The sequence below is a fragment of the Anomaloglossus baeobatrachus genome, chromosome 12 (genome assembly GCF_048569485.1).
Source record: "Anomaloglossus baeobatrachus isolate aAnoBae1 chromosome 12, aAnoBae1.hap1, whole genome shotgun sequence".
NCBI classification, from domain to species: Eukaryota; Metazoa; Chordata; class Amphibia; order Anura; family Aromobatidae; genus Anomaloglossus; species Anomaloglossus baeobatrachus.
In genome coordinates, this window is record NC_134364.1 from 43043417 (window position 1) to 43063436 (window position 20020).

General features: G+C 44.6%; 1 protein-coding gene across 1 annotated transcript in view; it reads right to left on the bottom strand.

Moving 5' to 3' along the window:
* The window catches only part of PRKCH (protein kinase C eta), a 195626-nt gene that overhangs the window by 88130 nt on the left and 87476 nt on the right, over positions 1-20020 (bottom strand). Inside the window, exons 2-4 of the mRNA XM_075330723.1 lie at positions 14108-14171; positions 5878-6028; positions 5396-5430 (exon numbers count right to left, since the gene is read on the bottom strand). Of these exons, the coding sequence (XP_075186838.1) occupies positions 5396-5430; positions 5878-6028; positions 14108-14171 (250 nt within the window). The remainder of the gene's footprint in view (positions 1-5395; positions 5431-5877; positions 6029-14107; positions 14172-20020) is intronic.

The following is a 20020-nucleotide window of genomic DNA, read 5'->3' on the forward strand; positions in this document are numbered from 1 at the left end:
GCAGATTTGGTGCGGATTTTTGGTTTTGAATGGGGAAAAAAAAAAAAAAATCCGCGGCAAATCCGCGGTAAATCCGCGGCAAATCCGCGGGTGCGGATTTGCCGCGAAAGTCGCGGATTTTCAGGCAGAAAAATCCGCAGGTACATTCTACCGTGGACACATAGCCTTAGAGATATAAAATCCATCACTAACTGCATAGTGTGCTATAATGGCGTTGAGGGTGTATGGCGGGAGAGTTAGTCACTGACCATAGGTGTGCCCTACTAGAAAGTGACGATGACACTGCTCGGCTGTGCGGAAATATTACTTATAGTTTAAGACTAAATAATGTACAAGTTTTTCAAGCAAGCAGCAATTCACTTGTAAGGCCGGTTTCACACTTGCGTTGAACGGCATACGTTGCTATCCGCCGCCTTGAGGAATTACGGTAACCGTTGCAGGAAACCATTTTATTCCTCATAGACTTCTATTAGCTACGGATAGCAACGGATGGCCTTGCGTTGCATCCGTCAGTCGACGCTGCGTTGCATCCACCTGGCAAATGGAACGCTGCATGTAGCGTTTTTCTGCACTTGGTGGAGTGTCAAAAAATGCAACCTGCAGGATTCCGTCGGCGTCCGTTGTTTTTATAACGGACGCCTATGGTGGCGGATTCTGTTAGAATCCGTCATTTGACGGATTCCGTTAACGCAACCGTCTTTACACAACTGCGCATGCCCAGAAGTGTAGAGTCAGGAAGAAAACCTATAACGGATTGCGTTATTTTGTACGATCCGTAGCATCCGTTGTGCCACTATATGCAACGAATCCGTTGCATCCGTCACACAACGCAATGCAACGGATGCCGTTCAATGCAAGTGTGAAACTAGCCTAAGTAGTAAAGAATGTTCGGAGTTGGCGTCGTCTGACTACAGGTCAAAAAATAATTTCCACAACTGATGTAAATAAACCACATCCAGGTAAGAAGTGGAAACTTCTGTAGAAGTCACCAAATATTTTAACCTCAGATTCTGTTCCATCGCTTCAGTTCAGCTTGGTTTTTACCACGAGACTAAAATATCATAAGAATATAAAACATCACATGGCCGCCCCGTCCAAATATAAATGCATAAAGGGTGCGGCGATGAAATGCCATAACATTGGGACTTTAGAGTACACAGTTCATTATAGCTCATAATGAACACCCGAGGCGCTTACAACTAAAAGGATCGATAAGGAGCTAAACATTTATTTTCAAAGAAGTTGTGCAGCAGCTTGGGTATATTAAAGGAGTGCTCCGTAAAGTAATAAAATGTATGAAGAAAGATTCAAAACACGGTAAAAAAAATAAAGAAGTGACACTTCGCACATTCTCCGACATTGCCCTGTATCCCGTCGGCCTTTACGTCCCACAACAATGATGTCAGGGACACGCGACCACTACAGCTCCAACCAGATTTAATATATAGCATCAGATTTAATATATAGCCTTATAGCATCTCAACAAAATATCACACCCTATATGTAATGGTATATGTATCATATAGTGAGGAAAATAAGTATTTGATACACTGCTGATTTGCAAGTTTCCCCACCTACAAAGAATGGAGAGGTCTGTAATTTTTATCGTAGGTACACTTCAACTGTGACAGACAGAATAGAAAAAAATCCAGAAAATCCCATTGTCTATTTAAATAATTAATTTCCATTTTATTGCATGAAAGAAGAATTTGATGCAATAAAAAACAGAACTTTAAATTTGGTACAGAAACCTTTGTTTACAATGCATGCAGGATTTTAATCCATGACAGCGTAGTGTGTTACTAACTGTAATCTTTGAGACTGTGGTCCCAGCTCTCTTCAGGTCATTGACCAGATCCTCCTGTGTAGTTATGGGCTGATTCCTGACCTTTCTCAGAATCATGGTTACCCCACGAGGCGAGATCTTGCATGGGGCCCCAGACAGAGTAAGATTGACAGTCATCTTGTGTTTCTTCCATTTTCTAATTGCTCCAACAGTTGTTGCCTTCTCACCAAGCTGCTTGCCTATTGTTCTTTAACTCATCCAAGCCTTGTGCAAATCTACAATTTTGTCCCTGATTTCTTTAGATAGCTCTTTGGTCTTGACCATGGTGGAGAGGTTGGAGTGTGATTGATTGAGTGTGTGGACAGGTTTCTTTCATACATGTAACAAGTTCAAACATGTGCAATTAATACATGTAATGAGTGCAGTGTAGAAAGGTTTCTTAAAGAAAAAATAACAGGTCTGTGAGAGACAGAATTCTTGCTGGTTGGTCGGTGATCAAATATGTATTTGATGCAATAAAATGCAAATTATTATTTTAAAATCATACAATGTTATTTTCTGGATTTTTTGGGTGGAATCCGCTTGTCACAGTTGCACTTACCTATGATACAAATTACAGACCTCTCCATTTCTTCTGTGTTCACCATTGGCTGTTTGTTGTTAGCAAAATCTATCGGTAACAAAATCAATAGGATTAAACCCAACAACCATGGTAAGAAAGTCCATTATGAACGCCGTGTTTGCATACGTCCTAATACCTAACAACCTTGTTCCTTGTACAGTGCACACATTTTACCCGGTGATTTCCTCGTAATATATGTTTATCCAGCAACAGTCGTTAGCATACACAAAAAAAACTGCAAACAAGGAAATGACCGTGGAGTGATCCGTGCCACCAAAGCAGCACAACAAGACTATCCTGACTGCGTATACTCATTACTCGGAGGATTCATTTTACACTTTCCTATCAATGGTATTATGTCACCAGGGTAAACATTATATGGATCGCTGTTACAGAACTATCCATCTCGGACAGTCGTGGCATGTCTATATTTCTATATTTTTGTCATTCTTGAAGAAATGAATAGAGAAAAAGGGCCTTCAGAGCCAACAGTTCATTTCTGGAGGTACGAGACAGCATTACAGTTCTTCAGATAAGTGGTGGGACCCTCATCTATAAGGACTTTATAGCATATCTTGCTGATAAGAAGCTACGGTGTAAAGAATCGTAGAGGAAACTTTTTAAAGACCCCCTGACATCTTAGAATATAGTTGGTGAAACCTGCAGAGGTCAATGGGTTCAGCCAACAGTCTAATCTGTATGGAGACTCCCGACCTTCCGTCCAACAGTTGGATTTTCTTTTACAACCGGTACACTGTTTTCCAAAGACAAGTCACTGCCAAAAGGAGTCTTGTAGCGGTTGTAACACCCATACCGATGTCCTCACGCTGTCCTGCCCCCCTTCACCTGCTCGGCCATCCTGCAGTAGCTTCCCCGTCCCATGCTGCTGTCTCCTAGAGCTGCTGTACACCTCACAGGCTTCTTGGTTCTGACCAAAGGATGCGCGCGTGGCCCTTCCCCCTTTCTTAAAAGGCCAGCGCTCCCCAATCCGGAAGTGCCTCTCTGGTCAGCTGAGAGGTTTCAGGTATTTAAGGCACCTTCCCAATAAGGGAGGTGCCTGGGCAACCAGTTAGTTACGTTGCTAGTTCTCAGGTCCTCAGTGCTGCTGCTGATATTGTGTTTCTTTCTGCTGCTGATTTGTACCTCTGTTGCAGTGTTTTCCTTATCTACTGCTGCCACTACGACCACCTACTCCGGCTGTCTGCCACAATACAAGCTGCTGCAAGTTTCTAAACCGGTTTCTGCTGCCGTATCCATCCATCTCTGATCCACTACTCTGCCTGCTGCTGCGGCCACTTCCACCAGAGACTGTACTGTTCCACCAGCTACTGGGGTATCGCAGACCCCCTAGGGGTGCCCTCTGCCAGCTGTTTTACGAGGGTGTGTATCTGCTGCCACCTTCGTTGGCAGTAGTGAAGACTTGGCGACCGGTCTAGTTCACTCCCCCAGGCAAGTGAGCAGCATCTTTGGTCCAGTGGGGGGCTTAAAGAGAGTTTGCAACCCCTCCCCATAGTGCAAATTAAACACCTTAAACATTTCTATATAGGAAAATCATTCCGCCATATACATTTCAATGTTATATTGGCAGAATAATATACTTTTATTTAATATGCAAATAAGGGCGCTTCATTGCACCCTTCTTGTGGCCTACAGCGTGGCACACTCTTGAACCATCCAACCTTTCAGTCCTTTGCCTTGCTCAACAACGCTTGCATGTAAGGCTAGGTTCACATTTCCGTTGTTTTCCATCAGTCACATGCGTTGCTTGACGTTTGTGACTGATGCATTGTACAACGAATGACAAGAATAAGAATTCATTGTCGGACTCCACTGTAAAACGTGAAAGAGAACAATCGGCTGATCGTTCACAATAGCCGGCCGCCGGCTTTTGAGAGCGAACAGATGATCTTCCAGCAGCTGGCTAATGAGAGCAATCGCTCTCTTTAGCCGGCCGCTGGGTGATCAGCTGATCGCTCAAAGCAGCCGCCGGCGGGTGATCGGCTGATCGCTCACAGCAGCCGGCCGCCGGGTGATCGGCTGATCGCTCACAGCAGCCGGCCGCCGGGTGATCGGCTGATCGCTCACAGCAGCCGGCCGCCGGGTGATCGGCTGATCGCTCACAGCAGCCGGCCGCCGGGTGATCGGCTGATCGCTCACAGCAGCCGGCCGCCGGGTGATCGGCTGATCGCTCACAGCAGCCGGCCGCCGGGTGATCGGCTGATCGCTCACAGCAGCCGGCCGCCGGGTGATCGGCTGATCGCTCACAGCAGCCGGCCGCCGGGTGATCGGCTGATCGCTCACAGCAGCCGGCCGCCGGGTGATCGGCTGATCGCTCACAACAGCCGGCCGCCGGGTGATCGGCTGATCGCTCACAGCAGCCGGCCGCCGGGTGATCGGCAGATCGCTCACAGCAGCCGGCCGCCGGGTGATCGGCTGATCGCTCACAGAAGGCGGCTGCCGGGCGATCAGCTGATCGTTCGGCCGCCGAGAGAGAGCATGCGCAGCGAAATTAAAAGGATTCCGCTGCTCAAAAAACGTTACTCTCTGCGTCCCTGCTGCCCGGTCAGTAGTTCCACGACTGATCAGTCGAGCGGAGGATGCAATGCAAGAGCATCAGTCACAATCCGCTGCTCATATAAGTCTATGGGAAACAACGGAATCCGCCAAACGGATTGCGTTGTTTATCAGAGCGGCAGATTGTGACTGATGCAAAACAACGGAAATGTGAACCTAGCCTTAAGAGTTACCGAGGTCTAAAATCAATCCCTCAAAAAATAATGCATGTGTGGATTTAGGAGTGCACAAAGCACTTTTTATACTAGAGACATGCACCACAGCCCCCCTGCAATCTGCAAGTGCCACTGACGAGGGCTAAGCGAGGATGTAAATATTAGAAATATAGCAATCATGGTTTATTACATTTGTTCTATCCATTCCTATCAAGGGCAAAGTGATATTAAAGGGAAATGTGCAAGAAATTACATTACCTTGACACTGGTACCCCTGCTTGCCAAACACTCCCCTGTAATATAATAAAGGTATAATGTTATAAGAAAGAGACCACAACATCATTTTTAGAAAATATTCAGAGAGATGTACTGCCAATATTCACATGTGCACAATTATGTGTCTCTATGGCCACTCCACACATTTCCAACTTACATTCAGCAAAAACTGGAGGATAAATGGAAAAGAGAGACTACAGGATCCGACTACACAGAGTTTGTTTGTAGTCTGTTACCATGGAGACACATAGATCTGCATGGAAGCTGTAGAAACAAAACAGGGGTTTTTGTTTTGTTTTTTTTTTAATAAAGATTAGTGATGAGGGGACACTACCATACTGTAATATATAGCCATTACCTACTAGAGTGTATGCGCCATTCAAATGGCAAAAAAAAGTGTACACCACACTCGCAATAATACACATACGATATATTGGGTCATCCCGAATTTCCGGCGCACTTACCAAATAAAATCTTTGCAGTGTGAGCAGTATGTTGGTTGACGTAGATAAGTGGCCATAAACTTGTGCCCGTTCACTTGGTGCACCCTTCTCCTCATTGCTCTCTGCCGTTTCCTTGTAAAATGCCTAAGCAGCCGCCCGTCCCGCATTGTCCCTAGGAATGATAAGGAGATGGAAGTCAATATAACAAGTTATCGAGGTGCCAGGTAAGGACCGTAAGTGAGGTGGCACGTATACAGTCTCCACTTACCGAGAGGGCAAAACGACACCTAAGTGCCCACCACTGATGTAGAGTCTAACTTTTATCATTTAGGTTTGAACATTATAAAAATGCACCAATATACGTTTTTAGAAACCCAAGGTGAAGCTCAAACCCCCCTCCCCCCACACGAAATATGACAATACATGGTCACCAATAACTGGTGACTAGTGATGAGTGAGCACTACCATGCTCTGGTGCTTGGCACTCTTAAGGAGCAGTTGGGCGCTCGGATGGGTACGACTTGAGTATCCAAGTATATTGGAGGGGGTAAAATGCTCACATTCCCTATTGACTTCCATTATACTCGGGTACTTGAATCACGCCATTCAAGCATCCAACTGCTCGTAATGAGTGCCCAGCACCCGAGCATGGTAGTGCTCCTTCTTCACTACGTGTGACATATTCAACCCTGGCAAATAATGGGCAGGGAGGGACAAGATTTAGACTTTTCCAAGTATAATGGAAGTCAATGGGTAACTTGAGGATTTTTCCAGGCAATCTTCTGGTAACATGCTCTAGTTCCCTATTGACTTGCATTATACTCGAGTTGCGCCCATTCGAGAATCCAACTGCTCATTACGAGTACTATGCACGCGAGCAGGGTAGTGCCCGCTCATCACTAGTTACAAGTACTGAGCACCCAAGCATGGTAGTGCCCGCTCATCACTAGTTACGAGTACTGAGCACCTGAGCATGGTAGTGCCCGCTCACCACTAGTTACGAGGACAGAGCACCTGAGCATGGTAGTGCCCGCTCATCACTAGTTACGAGTACAGAGCCCCTGAACATGGTAGTGCCCGCTCATCACTAGTTACCAGTACTGAGCACCTGAGCATGGTAGTGCCCGCTCATCACTAGTTGTGAGAACTGAGCACCTGAGCATGGTAGTGCCCGCTCATCACTAGTTACGAGTACAGAGCACCCGAGCATGGTAGTGCTCGCTGATCACTAGTTACCAGTACTGAGCACCTGAGCATGGTAGTGCCCGCTCATCACTAGTTACGAGTACTGAGCACCTGAGCATGGTAGTGCCCGCTCATCACTAGTTACCAGTACTGAGCACCCGAGCATGGTAGTGACCGCTCATCACTAGTTACCAGTACTGAGCACCTGAGCATGGTAGTGCCCGCTCATCACTAGTTATGAGTACTGAGCACCCGAGCATGGTAGTGCCCGCTCATCACTAGTTATGAGAACTGAGCATGGTAATGCCCGCTCGTCACTAGTTATGAGTACAGAGCACCCGAGCATGGTAGTGCCCGCTCATCACTAGTTATGAGAACTGAGCATGGTAGTGCCCGCTCATCACTAGTTGTGAGAACTGAGCATGGTAGTGCCCGCTCGTCACTAGTTATGAGTACAGAGCACCCGGACATGGTAGTGCTCAGTCATGACTACTGGTACCTGAACCCTTGTCAAATTTATGGGAAATAATGGGCAGGGGGCAGGATTTAGACATTCCACAATGGTTCCAATGCCACTGCCCTGAAAATGGGCCACAAAGTAGGGAATCGGAAGCAGCCACCGCATAAATAAGGACACCAGGCACGGTGACTTTACATCAGAAATGTATAGTTCTACCTAATGGTTGGGGTGGCGGGTCACATTAACCTTTATTAAATGGGTTGTACTTTGCTATTACTCCATAGGCTTCGCACTGTATAAAGCAACAAACAGCTTTTTGTCACCCTCCCAGGGTCCAGCGCTGCCTCTCCGCCGATGCTCGGGTCTTTGTTAATCTGCTGCAGTGGTGACATAACACTGACAAAGCTGCAGCCGGTTACAGGCAGTACAAACGTGACATCACCGCTGCAGTCAATCAATAAGACCAGAGGTTAAAAGAGGATAGAAATAAAACAAAATAACTAAGCCCTGTTCATAGTAGAATTAGACTAGCTTATGACTGAAGATGGTGACTAGCCGCTGTAATCTGCTGTTTTGAAGCCTAAATACAAGATTTGTAACCGGGCTCCTGCTCAACTTGAGATCTAATTGAATGATGGTAGGTTATAGCATTGGTATCCTGTTATGTGGCAGATTATTGACCACGTCAGAAGGCATCCGCATCCTCTGCACATCATATACTTAGGCCCCTGAAAAAGCGCAAAATGATGTCAGAATACGAGAACAATTTCTACAGTTGTCAGAAAACCAGGGTTATGTATATAATGAGTGCATGAATCAAAGTACAGGGTCAGGAAACACAGCGATGTCACAGTACAGGAATGATACACATACTGTCACGCTAGGTAGGGGGAATGACGAAAAGGGAGTGGAGGGAAGAGGGAAACCCTGTGTCTACTGGAGGGGAAGATGGTGACCCCTGATAAAACCTTCTGCTGGACCCTGGCTCCCCCGACGTCCCTAGATAGGTTCCACACCTATGTGCCGAGCAGGATACCTGACCCTAACTGGTCCTAGGTAATGAATGGAGGGGATGAGCGTTAGTCAACTTCACTAAAGGCCCAGTCACACACAACGACTTACCAGCAATCCCGAAAACGATGCGACCTGATGGGGATCGCAGGTAAGTCGCTGGGAGGTCGCAGGTGAGATGTCACACAGTCAGATCTTACCAGCGATGCAGGAACAATACAGATCGCAGTAGCGACCTGTATAACGATCTCAGCAGTCACTGGGACCCTGTCACACAGCGTCACACACAGCGATGTGTCCTGCCCAGCAGGACGTCGCCTTTGAAGAAAATGTCCTGGACCATTCTGCAACGATTAGCGATCTCACAGCAGGGGCCTGATCGCTGGTAGGTGTCACACATAACGAGATCGCTAACGGGATCGCTACTGCGTCACAGAAACCGTGACTCATCTGCGATCTCGCTAGCGATCTCGTTATGTGTGATGGTACCTTTAGTCTTGAAGAACACACAAGGAAAACAAACTAAGGGTACCGTCACACTTTAGCGACGCAGCAGCGATCACACCAGCAATCTGACCTGGTCAGGATCGCTGCTGCGTCGTTACATGGTCGCTGGTGAGCTGTCAAACAGGCAGATCTCACCAGCGACCAGTGACCAGCCGCCAGCCAGCAGCGACGTGGAAGTGACACTGCACTTGCAGGGAGCCGGCGTCTGGAAGCTGCAGACACTGGTAACCACGGTAAACATCGGGTAACCAGGCGCTTGTTACCCGATGTTTACCTTGGTTACCAGCGCACACCGCTTAGCGCTGGCTCCCTGCACTCTAGACAGAGTACACATCGGGTTCATTTTACCAGATGTGTACTTCCGGCTACACGTGCAGGGAGCAGGGAGCCGGCACTGGCAGCGAGAGCGGCGGACGCTGGTAACGAAGGTAAATATCGGGTAACCAAGGAAAGGGCTTCTTGGTTACCCGATATTTATCGTGGTTACAGCTTACCGCAGCTGCCAGATGCCGGCTCCCTGCACATTCAGATTGTTGCTCTCTCGCTGTCACACACAGCGATGCGTGCTTCACAGAGGGAGAGCAACAATAAAAAAACGAACCAGAGCTGTGTGCATCGAGCAGCGATTTCACAGCAGGGGCCAGATCACTGCTCAGTGTCACACACAGCGAGATCGCTAATGACGTCACTGCTGCGTCACAAAAAGCGTGACTCAGCAGCAATCTCGCTATGTGAGAAGTACCCCTAAGTCATCTCCATGATGACTTAGGGAGAGGAACAGCAACATACAAGGTATCTCCAGATGATTACAGGGTGACTGCTTGCAATCAGGACTGTATAGAAACTTAACTCTATCACCAGCAACATACCAAGGACATATGCAGGTATGTAAAGACACAGGAGGGTGAGGGATAATGATTAGCAGCTGAAAGGAAAAGATCTCTGCAGGGTCCTAAAGGGAAAGCGTAAACCCTAACAGGTAAGACACACAACACTCTATTCACACCACAGAGGAAAGGATGGAAAATCAAGGCGTAGTTTGTGCAGCTAAACGCAGTGCCAGAGGGTTGTCTGTCAACAGTGACACCAATGTCACAGAACAGGGATAATAAGTAAAATTATGTCACAGTACAACGATAATAAACATCGTCAAAGTACAGAGATATTATGTAGTGATGTCACCGTACAATTTGTGGCTGTAACATGAAAAAATGTAGAAACGTTCATTGGGTAGGAATACCTTTTCAAGGCACAGTAAGCTTATAGGATCAGTCAGATTAGCAGTGGACATGATACAGTATGAGCTGCAGCGTTATGGTCCACGTAATCCCATGCTATCTAAGGCTATGCTCCCACAATCGGGAACCGTTGAGGTTCTCACACTGCAGAATTTCTGTATAATCTCCGCACCTTAGTTTACTTGCATTTTAATGCTGCGTTTTCATCATGTTTTTTACGCTGGGATGTTATCATTATTAACACTGGGTTTTAATGCTGCGTTTTTATCGTATTTTTGATGCTGCGTTTTAATCATGTTTTTTATACTGTTTTTATCATGTTTTTGACGCTGTATGTTTATCGCTTTTTGATGCTGTTTTTATTGTGTTTTTGACACTGCGTTTTTATCGTTTCTGCTGCTGCGTTTTTATTGTTTTGACGCTGCATTTTTATCACTTTTTGACACTGCTTTTTCATGATGTTTTTGATGCTGCATTTTCATCATGTTTTTGAAGCTTCATTTTTAGCATGTTTTTGAAGCTTCATTTTTAGCATGTTTTTGATACTGCGTTTTCATCATGCTTTTAATGACGCATTTTCATCATGTTTTTGAAGCTGCTTTTTTACCACTTTTTGACATTGCGTTTTTACATCTCTTTTTGACACTGCATTTTTATCACGTTTTTATCATGTTTTTGACTCTGCATTTTCATCATGTTTTTGATGCTGCATTTTCATCATGTTTTTGATGCTGCTTTTTCATCATGTTTTTGATGCTGCTTTTTCATCATGTTTTTGACGCTGGATTTTTATCACTTTTTGACGCTGTATTTTTAACACAGTTTTGATACTGCTTTTTTATCGCGTTTTTGACGCTGCATTTGTATCGCTTTTGGAGGCTGCGTTTTTATCACGTTTTTGGCGCTGCTTTTTTATCGCGTTTTTTGACGCTGCATTTTTAGATCTCTTTTTGACGCTATGTTTTTATCACTTTTTGACGCTATGTTTTTATCCCTTTCTGACGCTACATTTTTATCACTTTTTGACGCTGTTTTATATCACGTTTTTGATGCTGCGTTTTCATGTTGTTGACGCTGTTTTTATTGTGTTGACACTGCGTTTTTATAATGTTTTGAAGCTGAATTTTTATCACTTTTTGACGCTGCGTTTTTATCACTTTTTGAGGTTGCATTTTCATCAACTTTTTGACGCTGGGTTGTACCATGTTTTTGATACTGTTTTTATCACGTTTTTGATGCTGCATTTTCATCCGGTGTTTTGACGCTGCATTTTTATTGGGTTTTTCATGCTACATCTTTATCATGTTTTTGACACTGGGTTTTTATTGTGTTTCTGTGTTTTTGTCTCTGATCCTTTAGTTTTTTTTAACCCTAGAACGCATACCTGGGGCCTCGCAGGCCTGCTAGGTCATTTGTTTTCTATGGTAGATTGAATTGCTTGCGCGTTCTAGGGTTAAACTTCCTAGTATTGACATTGTCATTAGGAGAGGATTACAAGCATTTTTATGTGTTTCCGCTGCGCAAAACGCACCAAACACGCGTGAGCATCTTATGCCTGCGGCATTTTTGTATCTAATGCAAGTCTATGGGGAAAATACGCACAGAAGACTCTGCGTACCTGCAAGAAAAAAATTGATATGCTGCGACTAGGAATAATGCTCCGCTGGTCAGTTTACGCAGCGTAAAAAAAAAAAAGAACACAGTGGGCATGATCTTTGTAGAAATCTCATCTATTTTGCTTGGTCTGAAAAAACGCTGCAATTTTGATGCAAGGAAAACACACAGCGTCAAAAACATGAGAAACCCTGATTGTGGGCGCGTACCACCCTCTATTCTATGTGGCCGCCTGTATATCTATAACCAAATAGGTCTCACAGGAAAGTGGCTGGTGACGGAGCAGTAAATCTGCACAGAGTTGTGACTATGTGGTCAGTGTATAACACAGGAAGTTTGGGGGGGGGGGTCACACTTTACTGCATATTTATTGCACGGTGATAAAAGCTCTCACACACCAACGTTACACCGTAAATGAGGCGCACACGGTTGCACATTGATTTGGAAACACTAAAACTGACTTTACATAACGTGTCACCCATGTCAGCGTTTGAAAATTCATTTTTGTCAGAATGTGGAATAAGAATATCATCTATTTCTTAAATCAGGTTTTTGTTTTAATAGTATTTTTTATATTTTCGGCTTTATTTTTTCTTTATTTTTTTCTTATCATGATCTGCAATTAATATTTAAAATTAATTACAATTATGGTAATTGGCACACTGGACACCTTTTTTTTTTTTAAACTCCAACTTTCTGTTTCAAGAAATACACACACACATTAGCAGCAACAAACTTTTCGTGTCGAAGCATCTAATGAGCATGTGCAAGGGCCACTGTGAAAAGACGGGGAGGCTGTCAGCTGTTGAACTGCCCTTTGTGATTGGTGAATCCTGTGCTGTGTATTGCAGTGTTATCTGTAATTTTAATGCTGCCTCTAATGATAATGAGACTGTTGAAAACTCTTCGAAAGTATGACTCAACCAGCCTCTGTGGCCAGTGTGAAAATTGCAAGAAAACTTTTTTTTTCTTAATAAAGACCTTGATATGAAAGAAAAAAAACATTGCCAATTTTCTTTTTAAAAAGTACATGTTAGGCTGTGTGCCCACCTGTGCGTATTGCATGCAGTTACGCTGCGATCTGCACCGCAGCGTAACTGCATGCGTCCTGCGTCCCCAGCACAATCTATGAAGATTATGCAGGAGCCGTGCGCACGTGGCGTATTAGAGCGCAGCGCTTCGGCTGCTGCCCGAAGCGCGCGATCTAAGAAGTAACATGTCACTTCTTTCCTGCGGTTTGCATGCTGTCACTTACTGGGCTGTTTTGTGTAGTTTTGAAAAAATCACTGCAGTAGATTATCATTACAGGACTACTTGGAGTGCTGCAGGTAGTCCAGCATATTCATGAGCTCTGTATAACTGCTAGATCTGCAGCAGAGAAAGCATTGATTTTATCAAAATAACAACAAACAGCTCAGTAAGTGACACATCGCTGGAATCAGGGTTTCTGTCTCTACATTATGGTGCTCTCAGATGCGGCAGCAAAAACCTGGTGACAGATTCCCTTTAAAGAGGATCTGTCACCAGATCAAGAGTATCCACTTTTCATTCTTAATTTATTCTCACTGCTCCGTTGAGTATTCCAATTCCTTTAAAATGCATCATATAGTTTGAGAGATATTAGTCTTTTTATTTACTAATTTTTATGATCTTTACTAAGGGGGCGTTGCCCACAGAGTAATTATGCACATCAGGCTCTAGACACGCCCCAGAGGATCCTCTGATACACGCCCCAGAGGATCCTCTGATCTATACCACCTTGTAAAGACCATAAAAATTAGCACTAAATTAAAATGCACATCGTTTGTGTTTTTTTTAAATCTGCCATATGGTTCAAACAAAACACTACTCATGGGAGAAACAGGGAACAAAATAAATCCAAAAACTGGGCCATTTTGACCTCCTCTTTAACTTAATATTCACTAAAAGGGCATATGATAATAGGTTTTCTAATCTTAACAACCCCTTTAAAGAATTCCCATATACTTCAAAGGGCTCTAAAAGTTTTTAATTTTACCTCTACGCCCTGAAAAACAGTGTGAGAATACCAGTACAGACCATAAAACAGCGGCTTCTACTATTTGCTGGCAATTATACTCTTTAGGACAAAATGCAAACAGTAAAAAAAAAAACAAAAAAAAACAATAGAATCTTCTTACGGATTTGTTTAGTATCAAAGCCATTAGAATCGCATCACGAAAACCCATAGTAAGACAATAAAATAAAAATACCCTACCTTCTGTGAAGGTGCCAATGAGCGTTATTGAAACGTACACTTTGCCATCAGGCTCCAAATCGATCTGGAAAAAAAACACAAAAGTAATGACTGATTAGGTGCAGTTGTACTAATTGCTACTTTTCCCACTTCTCTCACCTTTGGAGGACCCTGTACATTTCCCTTTCTCATGGATAACAGTTGAATAGGCAATCAAGCGAAAGCTACCATTTAATTATCTTCAAGATCCATCAGCAGTCTATGAGAGCCTCTTAAAAGGCTACCAACGGGGGTATTAAACATACCGAGCTTATAAAGGAATGTGTCATCAGACAAGGATCGGTTCATATTGAATTTTCATGTTAAAACTTTCTTTTGTTGTGGTTTTATTTACATTTTTAGTTTCATTATCTATATTAAAGAGGACCTGTCCCTAAATAATTCATGTTGATCTGTAACACACGATGCTGTGGCGGCTGCCGAGTGGAATAAAACTCATTTTTAAAAAAAAAAGTCTGCATCATAGGCTGAAGAAATAATAGCAATCACAATATCTGACACCTAATGAGTTAACGATTGTAATTTTAAGTGGGTGTTATCAGACAGCTTTCACTGGGGGCGTGTACTTCTTCTCCCTGTATGATGCTGTCCAATCAAAAAGCAGGCAATACTCACAGGAAAAAAAGAACACGCCCCCACTATAGCTTAGAGCAGATTTCCCAGCTGTCCAATCAACAGGCAGCAATACTCACAGGAAAAAAAAAGCCCCCCCGACTAAAGCTTAGAGCATGTTTCCCAGTTTGTGAGATGGAATGACAGCTACTTTCACACATCCGGTTTGAGCCCTGCGGCTCAATCCGGCTGTGAAAACTATACAACGGATGCGGCGAAAACACCACATCCTTTGCATAAGTTTTTACATGCGGCCCGTCCGTTTTTTTCCGGTTGCGGCATGCTACTGAGCATGCGCAGTGGAAAAAAACGCATGCGGCGACCGGATGCGTTTTTTTCCGCATCGCGCCGCATCCGGCCTCCATAGGTATGCATTGAAAAATGCGCCGCAGCGGCCGGATGCGGCGCGATGCGGTGTTTTTTGCCGGAGCAAAAAACGTTGCAGGGGACGTTCGATCCGGCCGCCGCATCGGCTAAATCTGCCGCATGCGGCCAAAACCGGACTGAACGCAAGCCCCTGCGGCACAATACGGCACTAATGTAAGTCTATGCAAAAAAAAACCGCAACCGGCGTTACAAAAGCCGGTTGCGGTTTTTCTGCAGAACGCCGTATTGTGCCGCAGAGCAAAAATCCGGATGTGTGAAAGCACCCTTACCCAGTCAAGCATGAAAAATTGAATGAAAGGTTCTTTAAGTCTTGCAGTTTTCACACCAACCTCCGATCCTCATAATAACATAACTCTGGTCTGTAGAGATCATTTCTCATTACTACTGGACATTTTATCTTCACAGTGATCACACACATATGTTTATATACAAGTCAATGAACATCACCAGACCACTGCTTTCTATAGTCTATGAGGATACTGTAAAGCAGGCTGCTCCCATTTGCTTTTTGGCTTTAATAGAGACTAAAGGCCACTTTACACACAGCAACATCACTAGTGATGTCGCTGGTGAAAGCACCCGCCCCCGTCGGTTGTGCGTCACGGGCAAATCGCTGCCCGTGGCGCACAACATCGCTAACACCCGTCACACGTACTTACCTGACTAGCGAAGTCGCTATGGCCGGCGAACCACCTCCATTCTAAGGGGGCGGTTCGTGTGGTGTCACTAAGCGGCCGCCCAATAGAAGTGGAGGGGCAGAGATAAGCGGCAATAACATCCCGCCCACCTCCTTTCTTCCTTATTGGCGGTGGCCGCAGGTACGATGTTGTTCCTCGTTCCTGCGGTGTCACACACAGCGATGTGTGCTGCCGCAGGAACGACGAACAACCAGCGTCCTGCAACAGCAACGATATTTGAGATTAGAACGACGTGTCAGCGATCAACGATATGGTGAGTATTTTTGATTGTTAACGGTCGTTCCTGCGTTTCACACGTAATGACGTCGCTAAAGAGGCCGGATGTGCGTCACGAATTCCGTGACCACGACGACATCTCGTTAGCGATATCGTTGCGTGTAAAGTGGCCTTAAGATGTGCTAGATTCTTGAAGAATTATGCACCTCTCCCCTTTCTATTTTGTGTACATGATACACAAAATAGAAGAGGAAGAGGTGCATAATTCTTCAGGAATCTAGCACATACCGTATTAGACTGTGTTAAAAGCCAAAAAGCAAATCTATGCCTACCATGAACATCAGCATATAATTCACTTTTGTACCACTAAATCCTACTCATTGGAAAAGTTGCAAATTACCGTGACACTCCAAATATTCAAAACACCGAACACTTGATCCAAGTTTAGAAATCATTAGAAATTATTACGTCAAGAAAACAAGAAGGTTTCCAGCAGCTGTTGTCATGTTTGCTTTAAGCCATTGTGAGGACACAGCCCTCACATATATTACGGAGCAGCAAATACCGATGTGTCAAACCTTACTTTAAGCAGCAAGCATGTAAACTAGGTGCACCGGTTGGGGGAATGCCCTATCAAATGTTACCGGTGTCAAGTGCCAAACCCTCATCGTAGGCAATCTTTGAGAACCTGTTGGGTGACTTTGTGATCTTCATTCCTAGCAATCCAATATACTCCTATGTAGAATTATTTTATTAGTTTGGTCAAGTGTAATTCATATTTATCACACTCCTGTTTTAAAAAATTGGGTCCAACCCACCTAACAAGTAGCATGCAGCGCCTGGTACCGCATTGGTCCCTACTAATAGAAGTAGATGTAGGCAGAAGCGGTGTCCAGAGAGAGAAGTTGTCCATCTTTGCTGGAATGGTTGGCGTCACTGCCCTACCCCCATTGATCAAAGAACCATGGCAGAAGAACCTGGTCACCGAGGTCAACTTCTTACTGAGCATAACCACCACAAGTGATGTATAGTAATGAGCAGACTTGTGTAAGTTTGGACTCGCCCGGACTTTAGTTAAACGTTTGGTTCAGGACTGGAATACAGACCCTACATAAGTCAACGGAGACCTAAACTTCTGTGGCGTACGATGGCTATAAATGGTCATAGTAAGGGCTAGTGGGCTGGAGAAGGAAGCAAAATGGTTGCCATTGCCCTGTAAACATGTGGATAAGGAATAAAAAAAATAATTACCTGGGGTCCCTCCTATTTTTGATAATTAGCGCGGATAAAACCGATACCTGTGGGCTGCAACCCTCAACAGTGAGCTCTACCTTGGCTGGTTATCAAAAATAGAGGGGCTCCGATGGAGTTTCTTTTTAATTATTTAAATAAATTCTATAAAAAAAATTAAAAAATAATATTTTTGATAACCAGCCAAGGAAGGTAAAGAGGACAGCTGGGGGCTGGTATTATCAGGCTGGGAAGGTCCACGGTTATCAGGCCCTTCCCAGCCTAAAAAATAGCAGCCCGCAGTTGCCCCCAGAAGTGGTGCATTTATTAGATGCACCAATTCAAGCACTTTGCCAGGCTCTTCCTGATTGCCCTGGTGCAGTGGCAATCGAGGTAATACTTTAGGGTTGATGTCAGCTTTGAATTTTAAGCTGGCATCAAGCCCAGGGGTTAGTAATGTATAAGTGTCTAACTCGGCAAGTACAAAGTTAAAAAAAGAAATACAGGGGGAAAAAAGTTTAATTGAATAAAGACTTCCCCACATGCCCTCGTTCATCATTTTATTACTTGAAAATAAATCCTGGAAGTTCTGACGTAATCCAAAGTGTAATGTCCCACAACTTTCATTGATTCCTATGGAGCATCGTTCTGAGAATGTTCTCAAAACGAGGCTCAATAGGTCACTGCCGGTCACGCTTGTGAGAAATTCCATACATACCGCTGACAGTCATTGACCTCTGGAGCCTCATTCTGAGTCCGATTTAGGACTGCCATTTCTTTGATCTCTAGAAATAAATTACCTACACACATACAAACAAGTACTCATTGGAGAGCCGGTAGAGTTCGCTGTTGTTCGAAAAATTGGCTAAACTAGTGTTATGGCAAACTTCTGCACTTATTTGCCCCTGCAGGTTGACAAGGTAGGCATGGCTTTTAGGCCCCATGCACCAGAGCAACATGTCATCGTGCCCTAAGGCGGATAGCCACTGGATGATGGTATATTCTCGTGCTAGTGAACAAATACCTCAGGAGGCATCGTGTCTCACCTATCCCATGAGTGAATGGAGCTGATCAAGACTCCATGCAAAAAACAATGAACTGTGTAATCTACTTACCCCTTAATAAACCATGGCTTACACATTTCTTCTCTGACGCACCGTTTACTCCCCTTTCTCCTTTTTACTCATCTTCCATTACTGCATTACAACAAGACTCGGACAGACATGCATAAATCTAGATTTTCCATATTGGGATAATTGTGCTTGGCAGACAGGTTTACCAAGCCTACTCCAAAGTCATCCACTCGACTTCCACGAGGCTGTTTCGGATGATATAATTTAGGCTAGGAACTCACTATCTCCGCACCCACCATCTAGTGAACAGGGGGCCCATGGTTACTTTACAGTAAACAAGAGGACAAGCTCCCAATGTATAATGTTGGTAAGGTGCATTCAGCCTAATTTATATTTTGGTTTGAACTTGATTCATTTTTCCAGAATAAGAAAAAAATATGGCCGATTAAATCCAAAAACAATACACCGGTCCACAAGCAGTGTGCAATATTGCCTCATCCTGAACTTCCATTCATAATACCTGGCATAAACCACGGAAAGGACTGGAGCTTTTGTTGATGAAAGAACCATGTTTTCGTAATCCTGCGTAATTGGCATCAGAGTATGTAACGAAGAAGCCAAAGGTGGTATATCGTGCTCCATTGTGCATGTGCCGAATGCTACCAAAGTGGCCTTACAATGACATATCCCAGACTGTGGGGCTTCAAACAAGTCACAAAGGGTGTGCTTGGAGACCAAGTGTAATCCTTTGGGAGAATGGTACCACTTCCATGACTCTTAAGCGGGCTTTACATGCTGCGATATCGGTACCGATATCGCTAGTGTGCATACCCTCCCCCATCGTTTGTGCAACACAGGCATATCACTGCCCGTCGGTCACAAAATCGCGCACCCCCGTCACACGGACTTACCTGTCCTGCAACGTCACTCTGGCCGGTGATCCGCGTCCTTTCTAAGGGGGCAGGTTGTGCGGCGTCACAGCGACATCACACTGGAGGCGTCCAATAGAAGCGGAGGGGCGGAGATGAGCGGGACGTAACATCCCGCCCACCTCCTTCCTTCCGCATTGGCGGTGGAGGCAGGTAAGGAGATGTTCCTCGCTCCTGCGGTGTCACACACAGCGATGTGTGCTGCCGCAGGAACGAGGAACAACATCGTTAATTAGAAGAGAACGATTTTTTGGTTTTGGACGACCTCTCCACGGCAAACTGTTTTGGCCGCTTTTGCGATCGTTTTAGGTCGCACAAAAGTGTCACACGCTGCAATATCATTAATGACGCCGGATAGACGTGACCCCAATGATAAATCATTAACGATATCGTAGCGTGTAAAGCCCCCTTTAGGTTCTTAATTTTCATAAAATACAATACAGAAAAACTGTTTATATCAGTGGTCCCCATGCTTTCTGATTTTGAGAGCAACATTCAGCTCTGAGAGAAGGTCGTGAGCCACATCCAACTTCCACCATCCTAACAGTAGTGACACCCAAAGCCCCTATTACCGGTATGACGACAGCCAAAGCTTCCACAGAAATCACACCAAGGCAGTATACCAAGGGGTTCCCACACTACCCCCATTCAAATCTAATCTTCTGCATGAGGCTACTCTACCATCTGGAGACATGCTCTTCATAGCTCTATGCTAGATCTGGTGTCAAT